At 36.7% G+C, this 18,694-nt stretch overlaps 1 protein-coding gene across 2 annotated transcripts in view; it reads right to left on the reverse strand.

Moving 5' to 3' along the window:
* RAB3GAP2 (RAB3 GTPase activating non-catalytic protein subunit 2) overlaps window positions 1-18,694 on the reverse strand; it is a 50,602-nt gene that overhangs the window by 14,899 nt on the left and 17,009 nt on the right. For both annotated transcript variants that reach the window (XM_048057564.2, XM_048057563.2), the window contains exons 5-22: window positions 17,236-17,283; window positions 17,044-17,119; window positions 16,799-16,900; window positions 15,647-15,746; window positions 15,219-15,317; window positions 14,064-14,212; window positions 13,123-13,202; window positions 12,918-13,007; window positions 11,989-12,128; window positions 10,159-10,375; window positions 9,688-9,831; window positions 9,368-9,450; window positions 8,751-8,815; window positions 8,299-8,389; window positions 6,061-6,188; window positions 4,968-5,181; window positions 1,547-1,644; window positions 574-679 (exon numbers count right to left, since the gene is read on the reverse strand). In XM_048057564.2, coding sequence (XP_047913521.1) covers window positions 574-679; window positions 1,547-1,644; window positions 4,968-5,181; window positions 6,061-6,188; window positions 8,299-8,389; window positions 8,751-8,815; window positions 9,368-9,450; window positions 9,688-9,831; window positions 10,159-10,375; window positions 11,989-12,128; window positions 12,918-13,007; window positions 13,123-13,202; window positions 14,064-14,212; window positions 15,219-15,317; window positions 15,647-15,746; window positions 16,799-16,900; window positions 17,044-17,119; window positions 17,236-17,283 — 2,030 coding nt within the window. The remainder of the gene's footprint in view (window positions 1-573; window positions 680-1,546; window positions 1,645-4,967; window positions 5,182-6,060; window positions 6,189-8,298; window positions 8,390-8,750; window positions 8,816-9,367; window positions 9,451-9,687; window positions 9,832-10,158; window positions 10,376-11,988; window positions 12,129-12,917; window positions 13,008-13,122; window positions 13,203-14,063; window positions 14,213-15,218; window positions 15,318-15,646; window positions 15,747-16,798; window positions 16,901-17,043; window positions 17,120-17,235; window positions 17,284-18,694) is intronic.

Consider the following 18,694-nt stretch of genomic DNA (forward strand, 5'->3'; position numbering starts at 1 on the left):
TACAGCAGTTTTATGTGAGGTAGGAGAATCCATATTTATTCATTCCATTATTTGGGGTAACCTGTGTGAAGTTGACTTATGGAGCACCCCTCAAATTACAGAGTTGATCACTAAACAAATGCTGCTAAAATAATGATGTTAGTGTCTCAACGTGAATTAAAGCAACTTGAAGGAGTTCTGAACACCAGGCAGCAAAAGAGAGAGGCAGAACTATACACAGCAAAAAAAAAAAGGAGGAAAGCAATATGGACAGCCACCTTCTGGTGCCAAATAGTAGCTGTGTCTACTTGGTGGTGAGTGAAAAAGCAAGGCATGAAGCAGGCCTTTAATTGCAACAGTCCTCAGACTTTGACTGCATTTTCAAGTTAGTTGCTTGTTACAGAATATATCAAAATGCAATATTTAGTTCTGTTACATTTTTTTGAGTGAGGGAACTAAATGATAACATGGATTCATCAAAAAAAACTAATAATAATTAAACACCAAAAAATTCTAATAACTAACATCCACACACAAAAAAAAATCTAATAACTAACATCCGCGGTGTTTAAATGTTCCAAGTGTACATTTCACCTTTCATTTTGCTCAGGAGTGACAGCATAGTATAAAGGCAACTGGTAGAGTCTGGTTTCTCTAGAATGTCTTTTTCCCTGGAAAGCCATAAATTGAGAAGGAGTGACTGGAAAAAAGAGAATACAAAATTTAATTAAAACAGAAGAAACTCTGTGATATTGCAATACCTAATGCAGTCACTTCCTTGAACAAACTGGGTGTCATGGAGCTGAACTGTGATATCAATGAGTCCTTATTATATTAATATAGAAGGTTAAAAATATATTGCATAAGGAACTCTGACAGACTGAAAGGAAACTATACAATCAGTATTTTCTAAGATATCTGAAAGATACTCGTTTGAATGCACAGACAGCTCATATAAGTTTGTTAGCAATCTTAACTTGGTAAAAAATAGTAGTTAATATTACAGTTGAAAATCTTAACACAGCAAAGTAATACATAAATTTTAATTACATATTAATTAAAAGTAATAGGTATTTCATTCGTCAGGTAGTTGGTGGAAGACAAGTAGCAAAAAAAATAAAATTACATGCAGATTAAAGAAAGATGATTGTCTCAACACTACTAGCGATTCTGACAAGTTTGACTTTTTAAAAAAACTTCTTTGCTTGATGTAACAAGGAATTATAACAAATGTCTCTGTACCTGAAATTAACTACTCACATTATTTTTGCTTCTCTTTGTAAAATAAATTTTCAGCAAAATTTTACATGACAACACTTATAGTCTATTCAGTGCATATTCTAGACATTCCCACTAGCATAGCCACATTTTTCTACCACAAGATTTTTTTGACATCTGTTAAGTGGTAAGTGTAAATATGAGCAACTAAAGAACCGCATGTGGGGGCATATGAACATGAAAGACAGCCTGAGAATAGCATTAATCCAAAGGTCAACATTCATATTTTTCCTTTCAGTGTTTTGTTTCCAAAACCAGAATGTTTTAACATACATAATAAATAGCTTACCAACAAGATTTGAGGGCTAAAACCTGCTGATTCCAATGCATGACACATTTCCTCTGTGGAACTCTCTCCACACAAACACTTCCAGAAGAAAAAGTTGCCTGAAGTAAAAAAAAAAAAAAAAAAAATTACTGAACATGATGAATGAAATCTATTGCCACAGCCTCTCCCTTACCTTTATACAAAATACCATCTATTGATCAGGTCCCACTGAGTACAATACAAAGAACTAAGTTATGTCTAGGATACTCTGACACTTTACCCTTAGTGGAGAAAGTGGTTTGTTTCAAAGGACGAATGTTTCTACCACTACAGGAGACAGAGGAAAGTGGATTTATAAGAGAAGTTATTGTACTATTAATAGTTCAATTCAAGGAGTAGCTAGAAGTGTTGAACAAGCTTATCCACTAAGTGACCCATAACTGTGTGGAAGCATGCTGTATCTAGTACAGCAAACTGGATGTACTTCAAGCAATTAAAAAACAGAAAACCAAAACAAACTAATCACACAATCCAAATTTGATCAGTGCTACAAAAGCTGAGTGTCTCTTTGAGGAAGAGGAAAATTGGAAAAACGTCTTCAAGAAACCATCCGAATTCCTCAGCACAACATTCATATTTAGAACAACAAGAAAGACTTCTATAGGTACATCGGGGATAAAAGGTCAGGGATAAAAGGAAGACGAGGGAAACTGTGGGCCTTCTCCAGAAGGAAATGGGAGACCTGGTCACCAGGGAGATAGTGAAGGCTGAGGTACTCAATGACTTTTTTGCTTCAGTCTTCACAGGCAAGAGCTCCAGTCACATAGCCCAAGTCACAGAAGCCAAAGGCAGGAACTGAAAGAATGATGAACCGCGAGCGCAGGAGAAGATCAGGTTCAATATAGCTAAAGAACCTAAAGGTGAACAAGTCCATGGGACCCGATACGATGCATCAGCAGGTCCTGAGGGAACTGGAGGATGTAGTTGCTAAGCCACTAACCATATCTGAGAAGTTGTGGCAGTCTGGTGAAGTTCCAACTGACTGGAAGAGAAGAAACATAACCCCCATTTTCAAAAAGGGAAAAAAGGAAGACCCTGGAAACTACAGGCCAGTCAGTCTCACCTCTCTGCCCAGCAAGAGCATGGAGCAATTCCTCCTGGAAACTATGCTCAGGCCCATGGAAAATAAGGAGGTGATTGGTGACAGCCAACATGGCTTCACTAAGGGAAGATCATGCCTGACAAATCTGGTGGCCTTCTACAATGGGGTTACAGCATTGGTGGACACAGGAAGGGCAACTGACATCATCTACCTGGACTCATGAAACGCATTTCACACACTGTGCCCCATGGCATTGTTGTCTCTAAATTGGAGAGCCATGGATTTGATGGATGGACCACTCAGTGGGTAATGAATTGGCTAGATGGTTGCACGCAGAATTGCGGTCAACACTTCCATGTCCAAGTACGAGCAGTGTTCCTCAGGGGTCAGTATCGGGACTGGTGCTGTTTCACTTCTTTGTCAGTGACATGGACAGTCAGACTGAATACGCCCTCAAAAAATTTGCTGATGACACCAAGCTGAGTGGTTTGGTCAACACACTGGAGGGAAGGGATGCCATCTGGTGAAACCTTGGCAGGCTGGAGAGGTAGGTCCATGCAAACCTCATGAAGTTCAGCAAGGCCAAATGCAAGGTCCTGCACCTGGGCTGGGGCAATCCCAAGCACAAATACATGCTGGGTGGGGCACGAATTGAGAGCAGCTCTGAGGAGGAGGACCTAGGGGTATGAGTTGATAAGAAGCTCAAAATGAGCCAGCAATGTTAACTTACAGCCCAGAGAGCCAACCATATTCTGAGTTACATCAAAAGAAGCGTGGTCAGCAAGGCGAGGATGGTGATTCTCCCCCTCTACTCTGCTCTTGCAAGACCCCACCTGGAGTCCTGCATTCAGCTCTGGGGCCCCCAGCACCAGAAGAACACGGACCTATTAGAATGAGTCCAGAGGTGGGCCATAAAGATGATCAGGAGGCTGTAGCACCTCTCCTATGAAGACAGGCTGAGAGAGCTGAGATAATTTAGCCTACAGAAGAGAAGACGCTGGGGAGACGCTATAGCAGCCTTCCAGTATTTAAAGGGGGCCAGCCAGGACAAAGCCAGGACAGGCCTCTTTGTCAGGAAGCATAGTGATAAAAAAAAAAGGAGTAACGGCTTTAAACTATAAAAGGGTAGGTTTAGATTAGATATTAGGAAGAAATTCTTTACTATGTAGGTGGCAAGGCACTGGACCAGGCTGCCCAGAGAAGCTGTGGATGTCCCATCCCTGGAAGTGTTCAAGGCCAGGTTGGACAGGGCTTTGAGTAACCTGGTCTAGAGAGGGGCGTCCCTGCCCATGGCAGGAGGGTTAGAACTTTAAGGTCCCCTCCAACCAAAGCCATTCTATGATTCCATTTATTTTTATTTTAATTCCAGCTAAATACCCTAACAAGTTATTGATGATCCTTGTTCAAGGGGTGGGAGGAAGTACTTCTATCTTAGTTCTTAAACCCAAGTACAGTGTTATGGTAGAGAAAATGCAAATTCACTTGAGCAGATTTAAGATTACTTAAGAAACAGACTTATCTTCATATAGATGAAAGCCAAGCTCTTCTGCCTAACTTTTCAGTTTTGATTCCTCTCAAAATCTGTCAATTAAGGCCAAAAGAAGCAGAAGGCTACTAAGTGAACACCACACAACAATGCCTGTGTACAGAATTCCATGCCTGCACCAAAAATTCCCCAGAAAAGAAGTCATGTGGAAAGACAGTGCCTTTGAAACAGATTTAACCCAACTTACTTCCACTAGATATTTCTCAAGAGCCTCTCAAGGTCACTTTGGAACAGATCTGAAAACTAAAGCTGAGTTCAGACAGCAACTCTAATCCACACCCCAAAAGACACCTCAGCAAGGTTCCTGACATCTCCCACCATCAAAATTTCCTATTAGTGTTAGAAATCTCCCCAGCTACACAAATAAAGGGTCTCTATTGCCTCATGTAATGGTCCTGGCCAGCTTGCCTCATCTCTGAGACTAAAGTCACTCCTGTCATTAACTGAACTCTTGAGGTGCTGTAAACATAAAGGAAACGAGAATATAGCTGCTCTTTAAAGTACCTAGTTACCACTGCCCAACTTAGTGGTGTTACTAAATGAATGAAGAGTGGTAACATTGCTTTAGGGTAAACATATCCACATATGTAGTTAACTTGTATTAATATCTACCTAGGTAGAAAGACTTGTCGCATGGCTAAAGGTCAGAGTCTAGAACTATTACTGTCACAAACATCTTTGAGGTGGGCCACCTTGTTAAAGGGCTCCAAGTTAAGACTAAAATATTAATTTATTACATCTTAGAATATAAACAATTTTTAAGGTAAACTGACGAGCAGTTCAGTAGTTCTTACCTAAAGCCACATATTTGCTGTCTTCCATATTTTTCACATTAATCACATCCTTTTCATACTCTAAATACTCCAAGAACATTTTCACAGACAATACATCATCATTCTCATCAGCAAACTGAACAGGAGTTTGGGTGTTTTCTTTCTTGTAGTACTCCAGCAACGTTTGGAGCCTCTGAAAATCTTTTTCTTCTAGCCGAAGCAATTTAGCCAAGTCCTTTAAAGCAAAACCCCAAAAAAATCCCATGTCCCAAGAGTAATGAAATGTTTTTTTGTTTTAGAGAAAAACACAGTAAAGACTTAAACAAGAGTCCGAAGAGTGAAAATATTTCGTTTTGAGCATTAGAAATATATTTGTAAAAGGATAAAATGATCAATAATCAGTTACAACTGTAAGTTATAATTACAATCATATAACATATAGAATATATAATGATCATGCATATAATATTCATAATATATAATGTATATAATTCTATTATGATTATAATAATTCAGTTATTCATAATGGATTAAAAAGACCTTGTTTAACTTTATTTTTAAGGACTTTAGTAGGCATGTTTCCCACATTTAGATCTTGCTCATGGTATAACTATTGCCCATATGGGCCTATTTGCTTGATAATGCCACTGCATATCTTCTATTAGTTTATAAGCACTTGTCATCTACTATTTAAAAAGCAAGCCAAATTACAATGCTGACCACAGAATTCTGCTTAAGAGCCCATCTTCTGATGTTTGTGCAAGCATCAGAATTTATGATTTCCACTGGTCCCAGAATACCTCTCCCAAATTAAGTTGTTAAGAATATGCTACTCTGGATAAAGGACTGAAATCAGGGGATCCTGGTTCTATTTTCACTTCTGTCTTGACTTCCTGTGACTACCAAATAATTTTAGGTATATGATTTACTATGCATTTATAAGGTAAATAAAAAAAATAGAAGGTATTATAAAACAAGTACTTCATTAAAAGTTTTAGCCCACAAAAATGGATCTAGTTTACCTACTTATTTTTATCCAAGGCCCTGAAAACATACTTTTATGCTTAAATCATCTCTCAATTCTACAAGATAGCTGAATTTTGAATTTACTCACATTATCTGAGGGTGTAGTGTCTTCCTGTATGCTTTGGGAATTTAGCTTGCTCACTAGTTCATAAAGATGTAACAGCTTTAGCTTGTTTGCACAGAACTGCAGTAGTCCTTCATCCACACACTCGAGCTCTGAGGAGGAAAAAGACCCTGCATTTTAACTTGTATATATAGCCTGAAGTAGTGGAACATATTTTGCAGCCACATTAAACTTCTCCTTTTGGGAGTCACACCAGAGGACTTATATCTCAATCTAATTTCTGATGCACTGCTGTTTGCGAAGATTACTTCTAATTCCTGGCATTATAAAACAAGAACTATTTTTATGAGATGTATTAAAGAGAAAGATATCAGGCTCATTTGTAAAACGAATGTGGTTGATAATGTGGAACTGAACAAAATAAGTATTTGTCTTTTCCTGAGTTAAGGCCAAACCACAAAATGCCCCAAATTAAAAGACACTAAGTCTCAGATTCTTTTATCAAGAAGTAATTACCAAACTATAACCTTTTATTTGTTCTGCCAGTATTTTAACATAGCACGTCCATTGTACCAGAACAGAGCTTGACATCTATTTATATGAATTAAATTTCATCTCTGCATGACACTGTCATTTTTATTTCTACAATCTTAGCCTTGGAAATCTAATGTAATCGTTTCTGAACTTCGAATAAAGCAATCTGAACACATGCAGCTAACACCAATGCAATGTTGAATAAAAACATATTCCAACTTATCTGCTAGAAAAGAAAACATTTCACAGAGATTCTAAAAAAGACCTTTCTATACAGAAGGTATCTCTAAATACATAACTTCATCTAGAACAGCTTCTAAATATGATCTTCTTCTCCCTATGAAATTTAAACACTATTGTCCCAGTGCTATTAAAAATCCTACAAAGCAGAAAAATGCAGTGTTTGCCACACACGGTCACTTGACCTCTTCTTCACAACCACAACATTCATAGAGCCTGGCATCTGTTTCTCATTATCTTTTGCCTACTAAGCACACTGCAAGATATGCCACTGCTCTTGTGAAATTAGAAGACTGGAACATTAGTCAAGTTTGTTCTTCATTGTGACTGTGAGGAAATAATGTTATGTATGACAATAAAAGATTAATGGGAATAATACACAAAAATACACACTCAGACCTAAGTATACAACTCTGTCAATTCCTCTTCAGTGGAAAAGGGCACTTAAAAAAAGAGTTCTTACAGAACTGCATGTGTGAAACTCACTCTTTCCTTTACACACCACTTCAAGAAAATGGTCAAAGCCACAAAAAAATGTCCCCAACAAGATTTCCCCTCAAAGCTTTTAAACTATGAAAATGTGTTGCCGCATTCTCACTGAGGCTGTCTCAAGGGAAACAGCCATTCTAATTGGCAAACAGTTTATTCAGGACTTTGACACAACAGTGGTAGGGATTTCTTGACTCCTATTGTTAAAGGGTCTTCTCCTCCTAACAAGCTGAAATGAATCCAGGGAAGACAAACAAACAAAAAAATGGACAGATTTCTACTGCTGAGAAGTCCTAACATACACAAAGTGGCAGGCACATGCTTCTCCACTTTATGCCACAATATCCAGCTGGATCTCCTAAATGAGGTCACCTCAAACACAAGGAGGATTCTCCCGATCTGGTAAAATCCAAGTGCATCATTTCAAAGAAAGAACCTCACAAACTTTAGCAACAAGGTTGGTTTTCTTTTTTTTTTTTGAATGGATAATGACAATCCCTGAGACTGTCCCCAGCAGAACATGAAATACAATGTCAGTGAAGCTTACCAAGAGAAGACACTAGGCATCTGACCAGAACTCAGATACTCAGTGCCTCCAGTACATTAAGATTTACAGATCCAAAGTACCATATCTTTACTGTCTTCCTAGGAAAGAGAAAAAGCGCTAAAATGTCTTCACAGCCTGTGAAGCCTTTTTTCTAAAGGAAGCTTTTTTCTAGATGCAAGTACTCAGCCCATTTATTTTATTTTTCTTTTTAAATACAACCACAAATTGTTAGGTACGTGGCAAGTATAGCAAAGCATATTTGTTAGCAAGCTATTTGCTGTCTGCGTGGAAAAAAGATCAATTTGTAGAAGCAACATACTGTGAAAGCTAGCATGAAAACTAAGCAGATCAAGTCTGATACCCCTGTGGAACAGAGTAGTTCTACAATTGCCTTACAGCACTGCAGACAGTGCAAATGCCTCTCCATATTTGCAAAATAAATATCCACCTACCCTGTTTTTCTAAATTATCCATTAATGTCTGAGTGATGTTTGTGAGAGATGAAAGTGGCACGCGTTCACTTGTCAATATACTTTCCAGAGCCTGTCAAGCAGACATTCAACAGAATTAAACATTTATTTCATTTTACTGTTAAAACATAAAAGGTAAACCAACAACAGCAAAACTTTGACAACTATTTTCAGCTTTTTTTTTTTTTTGGTCTTCACATATACTTGTGGCATATTTTGATCCTATAGTAAGGTCTGCTGGTCTGCTCTATTTTTATTATTTCAATTATTATCATGGAAGATGCCTTGAGGAAGTCACAAGTCAATATAATAGCTCAATCATTTGCTTCAACTCTAGGAACAATTAAAATATTTTTAAATATTTAAAAAGCATTTAGCACTAATCTAATAACACATTTTTCTAATATTGAAGTGTACTGACTTTAAATATTTACCTGTTTCTTTGTAGCAGGGTATTTAATATCAAGTATTAATTCCTTCGCTTCAGCTTCAATCAAGTCTGCAAACAAAGACAATGATGATATTAATTCATATTTTTCAAAATGGATTCTGACAAACAAGTCAACCTGCACCACAGCTGAGATGTACATGATCAGTTCATGCTATAGAGCTGGATACAACATTACAGAAGGTGCCAAAATAGGCTTGGTGAAAATGAAACAACATAACAGCTCATTGGCATCTCCAAATCTATCTTTTTTAAGAATTATATATTATTTAAAGGAAGAAGGATATGTAGATTCAAACGCTGAGCATTACATAGCATAACATGTTGCAAACAGATCACGTTTCTAGCAAGCACTCAAAGGAGATTTTAATATTTTGATCAAAGATTTAACTAGCAGACAAAACTTATACTGGATCTTTGCACGAGATAAATTTAATCTAGTAGTCTACAAAAAAATACAAGCCACTTAAAGATCATAATTCATAGCACATGCAGCTGTTAGAAAGCACTGTTATCACGCCTGTGTTTCTATACTTACAGGACAAATAATAGACAAACCATTTAATAAATAATTTCTTCAAACTGTATGTTAAGAGAACCTACCTGGATCTGAGGCTTTAGCTTTGAGTAAAACATTTAACTTCTTTACTAGATGCATATCCTTTGCTCGCTCACTTTTTTTATCACTGTAGAGAAATAATTTAACTGTATGAAGAAAACTGGAGTTTTCTACTTTGCATTTATGATACTTTAAGGTAACATTATATTAATAAAAATAAATTTAATATTTGAAAAAAATAAGGATATTACCAGAGTAGTACTTGGCCTGAAAATGAACACAAGAATCACTCTCAATAAATAAAACAGTTTCTAAAAACAATAATGAAATCCAGTTGCTTAAATAGAGTCCATAAAGTCCTTACCTCAATGCAAAATGAAAAGGTACATGGACAGTTTTTACACTTCCGGCGACTGGATCAACAAGACATATCTGGTAAGTCTGGGGCTGCCATCCCTGACTGGTCACATTGTTTAAACCCATTATTTTATAACCAGGATACAATAACCTGAAACCAATGAAAAAAACACGGCATTTACAGTTAAGAATGAAATCAGCAACCTTCAATTTTCATATACTGAATAAAATGATTTTTTTTTTTTTTTAAATAAAGCTAAAGTTTAACAACTGCTAGGTGTGTTTATCAGTAAAGTGTGTAGAGTGATGGAGCATGACAGAATCCCATTCTATAAAACAAGATGCTGCTTTCACTGGAAACACTGCAGGGAATGCAGCAAGAGCCTGCCAGCGCTTTCCGCTTTTGTCACTGGAATATGCATGTACTGGTGTACTGCACCAACACAGCTAGTGTGCCCACATCCTAACTATGTCTTACCGACAATGCTTCCCCACGTTGAAGGCCCCAACACGAGGCCCTTGCTGTGTGCTCCACACTTCCAAAATTCCTCTCCTTGGAGCATAGATCACAAGGAACTGAGCCACTCTGCTTGGACACTGTGCATTTCCAAAAGGAGAATAATCCACTTTCTCAGTTTCCCTCTCATGAAGGTCCTCTACAGTCTGTATCCAACCAACTTCTGCATCACGGTATCCTTTGTAAGAGAAGATAGAAATTCATTAGTGTACAGAAACTAATACAAGATGAGGATACATTACCACCGTTTACCAGTGGCAAGCTGTCAAACTTTGTTTCAAACTGTGCAATTCTGGCCAGTAGCCAGACTCCTGTTAAGCTTTGGTCCCTGCACTCAGAGCAGGGCCCATCAGAGGACTCCTCAGAGCCAAATGCTGCCTCCTGCAATGCTTTTGCAAGAAACAAGTTCTTCTGGGAGAAGCCACAAAAAAAAAAAACACACCACAGCTCACCAGGTCTGTATTTTGACATTACATCAATGCAAAAACTTCTCAGAGAAGAAAGATCTGTGTCCAAATTTCTTACATTTCAAAACTAAAGAGAAGATTTAATGAAGGAAACTTGCATAGTCAAGTAGGATATGTAAGTTTTTGTTCATATGTTTTTGTGATTAAAATGTAATTCTCAGTAAACAAATAGATGCTCATCTTCACTCTCTCTCTGGGTAATGCAAGTACTACCCACTTACAAACTTCATAAACAAAAGAGGAAGAAATGTTCTGCTGACATCACTAAATGCAATGGTTTAGCAAGTATGAATGAATACTTCAATCCACAAGTGAAACATTAATGCATAAAACAAGCTTACGACAAGATGTATTACACTAAGAAGGTTGCAAAGTATTCACAACTCTATTAATGATAAAGATATGGTTCAAAATATTTAATTCATTAGAAAGATTTGCTTAAGACAAACAAACAAAACTATTTCACATCTCAACACTCTCACTCAAAGCTGCAGTAGGGAAAGGCTGGCGAATGTGTCTGACAAACAAAAAAACCTTGGGACTCTGACAGTACAAGCTAGATTATACAAAGCTCTCAGTAATGAAGAAAAATTTTATAATTTTTTAATAAAAATTTTATTTAAAAATCTAAAAAAATTACTATAGCTATTACACTGCCAGCATGTCCCTGAAGTTGCTACTATATTCACGACCACTAATCTGAACTATCAGGAGAGAGGGAGATTTACTAACTATTCATAAAACGTATCTCTCATCTCATTAAAAAAAAGTGCAAAATTTTAATTCTGTAGACGGGAACAAGGTGTTGTAAGATTAGGTATGATTACAATTTGAAAGCTTAACATCTACATTTTCTAAAAAAAAACTCAGTTCAGAAGACACTGGACACCCACTTACTGTGCAGTCACCGTGATGAAATGACGGTCTAATGAATTGTGTATCCTCTAAACAGAAGTTTGAAAAATCATTTCCTTTCTCAGCAGAATTAAAGACGACACTACAGCTTATCAAGAGAAGGTATCTTGGATAATAGAGCTAAAGATCTTTTAAAAAAAAATAGGCCAAAAGCTTTCTGCTGTGATACAGACTGCAGGCAAACTATACAAACCAAACTGTTACTGTATTCCATTTCAGTATTCCAGGGATTGGTACAATACCCATATGGAGTTTACAACAAATCCATCTTTAATATTCGGTTTGTAATAAGACAGCGTACTGAAGTCTCTCATAATAATAGAATAACATTTGGAATTCTAAGTCTGAACATGAGAAGCCACAGTATTTTGAAAAGTATCATTTGCTATATTGACATACGCTACCATACCTTTCCACATGCGAACTGCAAGTCCTCTTGTAACATCCAGTAAAATAACTCTTCCAAAATCATCTGTTACTGCTGCTAATGTGTTACATGGAGAAAGACATATTCTTTCACCATGGCGACGGGAATCTGGTAGTCCAAACCTAAAAATCAAAGAAAAACACTAGATAGATATTTTTTGAGAAATACTAAACAGTATCTCATAAAGACTAATTCTTCTCTTCCTATTTTACTTTTAGGGTGCCATAAAGATTTGGGTAAAATGAAAAGCAAATGATGACAACTCTTTGTGCTGTCTACTGAGAGATCTTGAAGGTCTGTTAATGTCCTACTGAAAACCAAATTTCAGAAACTAGGATAAGCAGCTGCCTTGGCAATGTGTTGTCACACAAGGATCTCAGAGCAGTGTGTTACTTTGTAAGCCCCCCCTGACTGCCAACTAGTCTTGAAAATACTTTAAATTCAATCTTGATTGTTCTTCCTGATTTCTTAGTCTTTTATCAGCCTTTTTGAAAGCATTAAGTTACAACCTTTTTCCCCATTCTCCCTCCTCACCCAACAGGAAATTGGGATGACTTTTTTTTTTTTTGAGAGGTTTTAAGTTACAAGCAACAAGCAACTCATGCAGCTTCTTTGAAGTACTTCAGTGATAAACTTCAGGGGATGTTCATGTACCTACACTATCACTAAACTGTGCAAACTGTTCTTTTACAGCAACAACAAACAAGTTTGTTCAACAGAAGTTGAAGAAACGTGTAATTTGCACAGAATAAAACTGAAATGAAACAAGCTTAAAACAAGTGATCAGCAAACTATCATCACTGTTTAAAGTCAGAAAAAATAAACAGGTTCAGTTATGCACTTTTCAAAATAATTCAAATAATTAAGAAAACAAGATTTTTAAAGCAATTAAGACAGTATTTCAAACTTGCCTCACTGCCAATGGGGTTGCTGGTTCAACTTTTGGTTTCTGTTTTTGGGCAGGTTCTTCTTCATGTTTGCTCTTCCAACCAAGCCAGCCACTTGCAATAGAAAAAGGTATTAGTAGAACTATACTAATGTTTCTGAAAAAATCCTCAAACTATTAGGTAGTTACTAAAATAAAAATAATTTAACATCATTTTTTATTTCATTTACCTGGCAGCGTGAAATAATGCTGAAGTCAGTTTACTTGCAACTGCTAAGGCAACATGAGACAACAGAGGCTGTGAGCTACCCTGAAAGAAAGAAACAAAAAGTTTAGGTAGTTTTTTAGGCCTCCTATGGACCTTCAGTTTAGAAAGCATAGCTTTAAGACTCTAAAAAATTTTAATTCATTGCCCCCAGAAGAGCCATTCTGACATCTTTACCATTTCAAAATCCTCCCGTAAGTCACTGGTAGCTCAGTAAGTTTGTCTGCAACGGAAGTTAAATAAACTCTGTGTATGAGTTATCATGGAGAGTTAGCTGGCATATGGCTTTGAAGTCCTTGCAAATACCAATGTTAATAGTTCTGTCATAAACATGTTGCAAAAGCAAGTACAAAATCAAAATTCCAATTCTAGCATTTTCAATCAACTTTTAACCCTGATAAGGCCAGCACACACGTAGGGTCTGAATGTACAAGACACACACGGCTACATTGACAACCTTTTCCTCCAATACAAGAAAAAAAAGGAAGTTTAAGTGTATTATAGGTAACATTAAGCAAAAGCTGTAGTTCTCTTCTACAAGTAGCAGTGCCACTGTATGAAGTCACCACAGTATACTCAGGCCATGTACATGACCAAAGCCCCAAAGCCTCCAAAAATCCCTAACAGACATGTTTACACAACTACAACCTAATTATAAATAAAATCTCAGGTTACCTAACTGGCAATAAATTAACAAATTTCTATCAAATTTGTTTTAGGATAAGTAATTCATTGACAGAAACCTGTGGTAGACGTGACTACCATTACCAAATGACTCCAGTTTCTGATCAAGAGGGGGAATCATCAGCATACAATGGCTATAAGAATAACTTTGAAATACTTATATAGAAATAAGAATTACTACTTATTCAAACAGTTTCAGAAAGTCAGCTTTGTAGTACATACCTCCAGGGCAAAAAAGAAACCAGTGAAAGGATTGGATCCAACAGTAACATACTGAGACATAGCAGGTGGGCTGTTTTTTATAGCTGCATTATATCCACCTATATTGGAGGCAGTCTTCATTTGGTCAAAAGGACATAATGTCATGATGCCTAACAAAAACATTAAAGCGAGTGTCTTTTACTTTCAGAACAAAAACATGCAATGCAAGTCTAAATACATTCCTGCCTTGCTTTCTTGACTGACCAGCCAAGATTTGGGAAGGAGTACCTCTAACCATATAAATTCCAAACAATACAGCAGAAATAACCTAATGTATTTTAGTTAATTATAAAGCATAGTTTGCTTGTTTAGAAGAGCAAAAGTAAGACAAAGTGCCCTAGTTTTCATTAAAAAAGCTGAGCAAGATTTGTTGTGATGATAAAAAATAGGAACAATCTTACATGATGAGAAAAGTGAAGATTCCCACATATTTCCTGAACATTAACAACTACAGAACCAGCAGAGATACATGCTGAAGAACAGTATCAGTATTGTAGAGTTCAGCTGCAAAACACATCTATTGATGGTTAACCAAATCCACTTCACTTGCCTGTTTAGCCCTCTTTTGACCTCCCACATGCTTTTGTGAAAAAATGGAAGAGTAATGAAGTTTACTGTCACTCAGATCTGCCTGTCTGACAAGAATCTGGACTTCTGCAAATTCCTAAGAAGTAAAAGTTAGAGTCTAGAAGTACGTTTGCCTTTTTTTGGAAAGGCACAATCTCAAATTTTAGTTTCTTGATATGCTAGATTCAGGTAAAACCCCCATCAGTCTGAACTTGCCTGCCAGACAGTTCTTTAACCTGGCAGAAAAGGGAAGAACTGCATCAGATCTAGTCTCTCTGGTCTGTTTCTTGCCAAATTAGAAGACAAGACAGCTAGCACTGTAATATCCTTTCTCTCCCCTCAAATGGACAGAGGATGCTCAAAGAGACTAGTAAACAAAGTACAATGTACTTTTGATGGTGATTAATGCTATCATTCATTACACCAACCTTCTCCCACTATTTTTATCCAAACAGTACCACTAATAAGTGCTCTCACCTCAAGCTTAACAACACTAAACCATTCAATTTCATTCAAGCCAAATATTTGAAAATAAACAGAAGTGCTTACCAATACTAGCATGGTCAACAATTGTATCCACATCCTGCAAACCCCACTTCTTATAAGCTAACGGTGGCGGCTGAACATTCTCATTGCCAGATGCTGCAGCTGACAAAATTTGATAAAACACAGAAAAACCTCTGAGTCAAAGGCAAAGCAATAGCACAATAAAGGAAAAAAAAAAAAAAAAGAAGAAATTTGAAGTTTATGTTTAGAATGTGCAAGACAGTCAATACCACTCAGGCAACTTGCACTCTGAGGACATTTTCTGTTGTGGAAGCAATCTGCACAAATGCAATATATGCATCCACATTAAAGGACAAGCAAGGAAGATACAAATTTCACCTTGATTTGATATCTGACAAACATAAGTAAATTTCATGTAATGTAATGTTCTATTAACAAACTCAGAAATAAGTATTTCCTCTTAAACCTACCTCTTGCTACCTGATTGCGACATGCACGAAGGGACTGAAAGAGGCTGAAACCATCAATTGTCACAATTGCTGCCGGATACAAGATACTTAGTTCTTCATTCTGTGAAAGCAAATGGGAGAAGACAGTTACTGCTGTAACAGTACAAACTAGAAAAGAAGCTGTTAACTACATGAAAAAAAGCATTACATCCAAAGAGTTAATTTCTAACAAGCCCCAGGCAACAAAACTACTAAAATTAAGTATTAACACTGTCCCATATATGAACAGTTATTTAAAGCCCATCATTTTATACTTTTATCTTCTTTCAGTGACTTATGTTTGCTTAATGTATTTTATGTCTTAGGGAGAAAACAAAAGTTACAGTAGCTTGTGAAGGCCACAGAAAGACACGTTTATCTAGAATACAACTGTCAAGGTTTTACACACCAAATTCTCAAAGTAGATTAGCACCTGAATTACCACTTTTGCACAAAAATGTTAATTTGGTCATATAAATTCAAGATTCAAATTCCTTAATCCTTCCGTATTTCAAAACTGATCCTAAAATGTCATACTAAAAATCACATGAACATTTGCATAAAGCAAGCTTGGAAGTTTCTGCAACTTCATTAGTTTTTTGCATAAAGCATGTCAACTCAGCCAAGAGCAAAGAAAAATGACTTTTCTACTAAATAGCCTGCGCTCTACAAGTACCTTCTCTATAGGAAATAGAATTACATGCAGATTCTTAGCACCACCTCCAATAAACACTGTTTTTTAATTTTCAACTATCTTCTCTGTGAAGCAAGTGCTTACAAATGAGTACGTATAGCTCTTGGCATCTATCAAGATGTGTTTTCTCCTTTCCTCGATATATTATCATATTTGTGCACACAAATGAAAAGACAGGATATGAATGAATCCTTCCTTTGCAACACTGTCACAGACAAAACAGAAACAAATCTACAGAGCAAACTCAAAAAACAAAAGAAATGCTGAATCCTCTAACTATACAAGCAAAAGTAGTTCTAGAACAAGACATTCACCGTCTCTTGTTCTACAGAATTTTCTACCCATCAAACACTGGTAAAGAATGTAGAGGATTCACAGAGAAGACTCCCTTCCATACCCCTTAACACTGCCACTTCGCTTTTGAAATAATCTGACAAAACCTGTTCTGTGACACCAGGATGCCTGGGAATTTCATAGGTTCTGCACTTAAGCTGCAGGACAGGATCTTCATTTAAAAGCTGTGCAAGAAGCAGTACTCCACTCTAAAAGAGAAAGAATAATCACTGTGAACAATACTGTCCTTTTTCTTAGGGAAGGCAAAGAGCAATAACTACAGAAATGGATATTTTATAGAAATATTTATTACAGTAGCTGCCTTGTGGGCCTGCCATGCTGAGAAACATACCTCAGTATAAAATCGAACATAGCCAGAGGTGAAGCCAACCACAATGCAGGTCCAGTCAGGACGACCTGTGGAACTCCTGTTTCACAAAGACAAACCAGAAGTTAAGAACAAATCCTGTTCTAAGCTGCAGACGTAAGTGTAATTAATATAAGGAGACTGACAATGCACATTCACAGGAATATCAATTCTTACCTCTTCTGACTTGCCAGTGGGATACACAATACACTACTCACACATTCACTAGAAACAGAAAGATAAAACTAATAAGCATATTTTATCCTCCAGTTGTGAAAGTTTGCTCTACGTGACAGATCTTGCCCAGTCAGCATTTTTAATATTTTAACAAAATATTAAATCATCACACAATTTATCAAATTCATACCAAAAAAGGCAAAAAAAACCTTTCTTTTAAAAAAATACTTTAAATTACGAGTTCACACGAACAGTGCCCAAATGGATTGCGTAAGTACTTATTACACCTTTTTAATGCTCTCTTTCATCATTCATGGACTGATTACTCTGACACCTCTCTTCAGTAAATATTCAAATCAAATGACACATACGTAAAGGTAAATATGTTTGTTCTGATCTATACTGATATATATACTGAGGACAAGTCTTAAAAAAAAAATTAAACCATATTTATCAAAATACACTTCTGAAGTACATTATGTAATTAAGTATGATTTTACATCCACTGCATTTCACCACTTCATAATTTGAGAGAATTTCAAGAACACGGTCTTCTCAGCTACAGAAGAATCTGAGCACATTCAATGTACAGCAGGCAGAGTGTGCAAAAGGCAAGCAGAAGGGCAGGCCACAATATTTCAAATCGAAAGTTATTTAACTGTTACCACAATAGACAGTTTTTCTGGGGAAACACAAGCAGTACAGAGGTTTTGTGAAAGAGCATATAAATTCAAGATGACATTCCAAACATCACTCTAAGTGTAAATGCCTGCAGTATTGTTGGTTATTTGCATTTGAGGTCACCTTCACTCCCTATGGAGCAATTAAATTACCAGACTAGACAATTACAGAAAGAAGCTTTCTAAATGCAAGTTTAACATGAGTTGCAGTAAAATCACAGCTTAAAATCTATGTTTAATATCTCAGTGAAATCTCATCTTTAATAGGAAAGCATAGCCACCACAGGGTATTTTCAGTTGAAGACAACTCTGGGCAGAAAAATTCAAGTCTTTAGACAATCTGACAGTATCTGTTACATTTATGCTTACCCAGAAATAAAACCCCCACCTACAGGAAACCCTTAAATCAAGCCATAGCAAGCATAACCATTTATCTAAACAAAGCTACCCATTCCGTATGACAGCATCTCTTGGGGCTCTGACAATACTAAGACTCCAGAGTTGTTTGGTCTTTTTCCTTTGTTTGTTTTTAATAAAAATTTACAGGGTAATTTCAGTGGTAGGATAGGGAAAGGTCCTAAATACACACCATACACACCATAAAACAGCTCAAATATATGGCAGCAGCAAGTTTATTTTTACAGATTGGAGATAGACTGATTAAGTCAATGCCTCCTACAGAATAACAGAAGGGTGAAGCCAACAGGCATGTTCAAAGGCAGACAGCAACTCAAGACTGCAAACTCCATAAGGAAATCCAAATCCTATTCCATATGGGA

This window comes from Anser cygnoides, chromosome 3 (assembly GCF_040182565.1).
Source record: "Anser cygnoides isolate HZ-2024a breed goose chromosome 3, Taihu_goose_T2T_genome, whole genome shotgun sequence".
Classification (NCBI taxonomy): domain Eukaryota; kingdom Metazoa; phylum Chordata; class Aves; order Anseriformes; family Anatidae; genus Anser; species Anser cygnoides.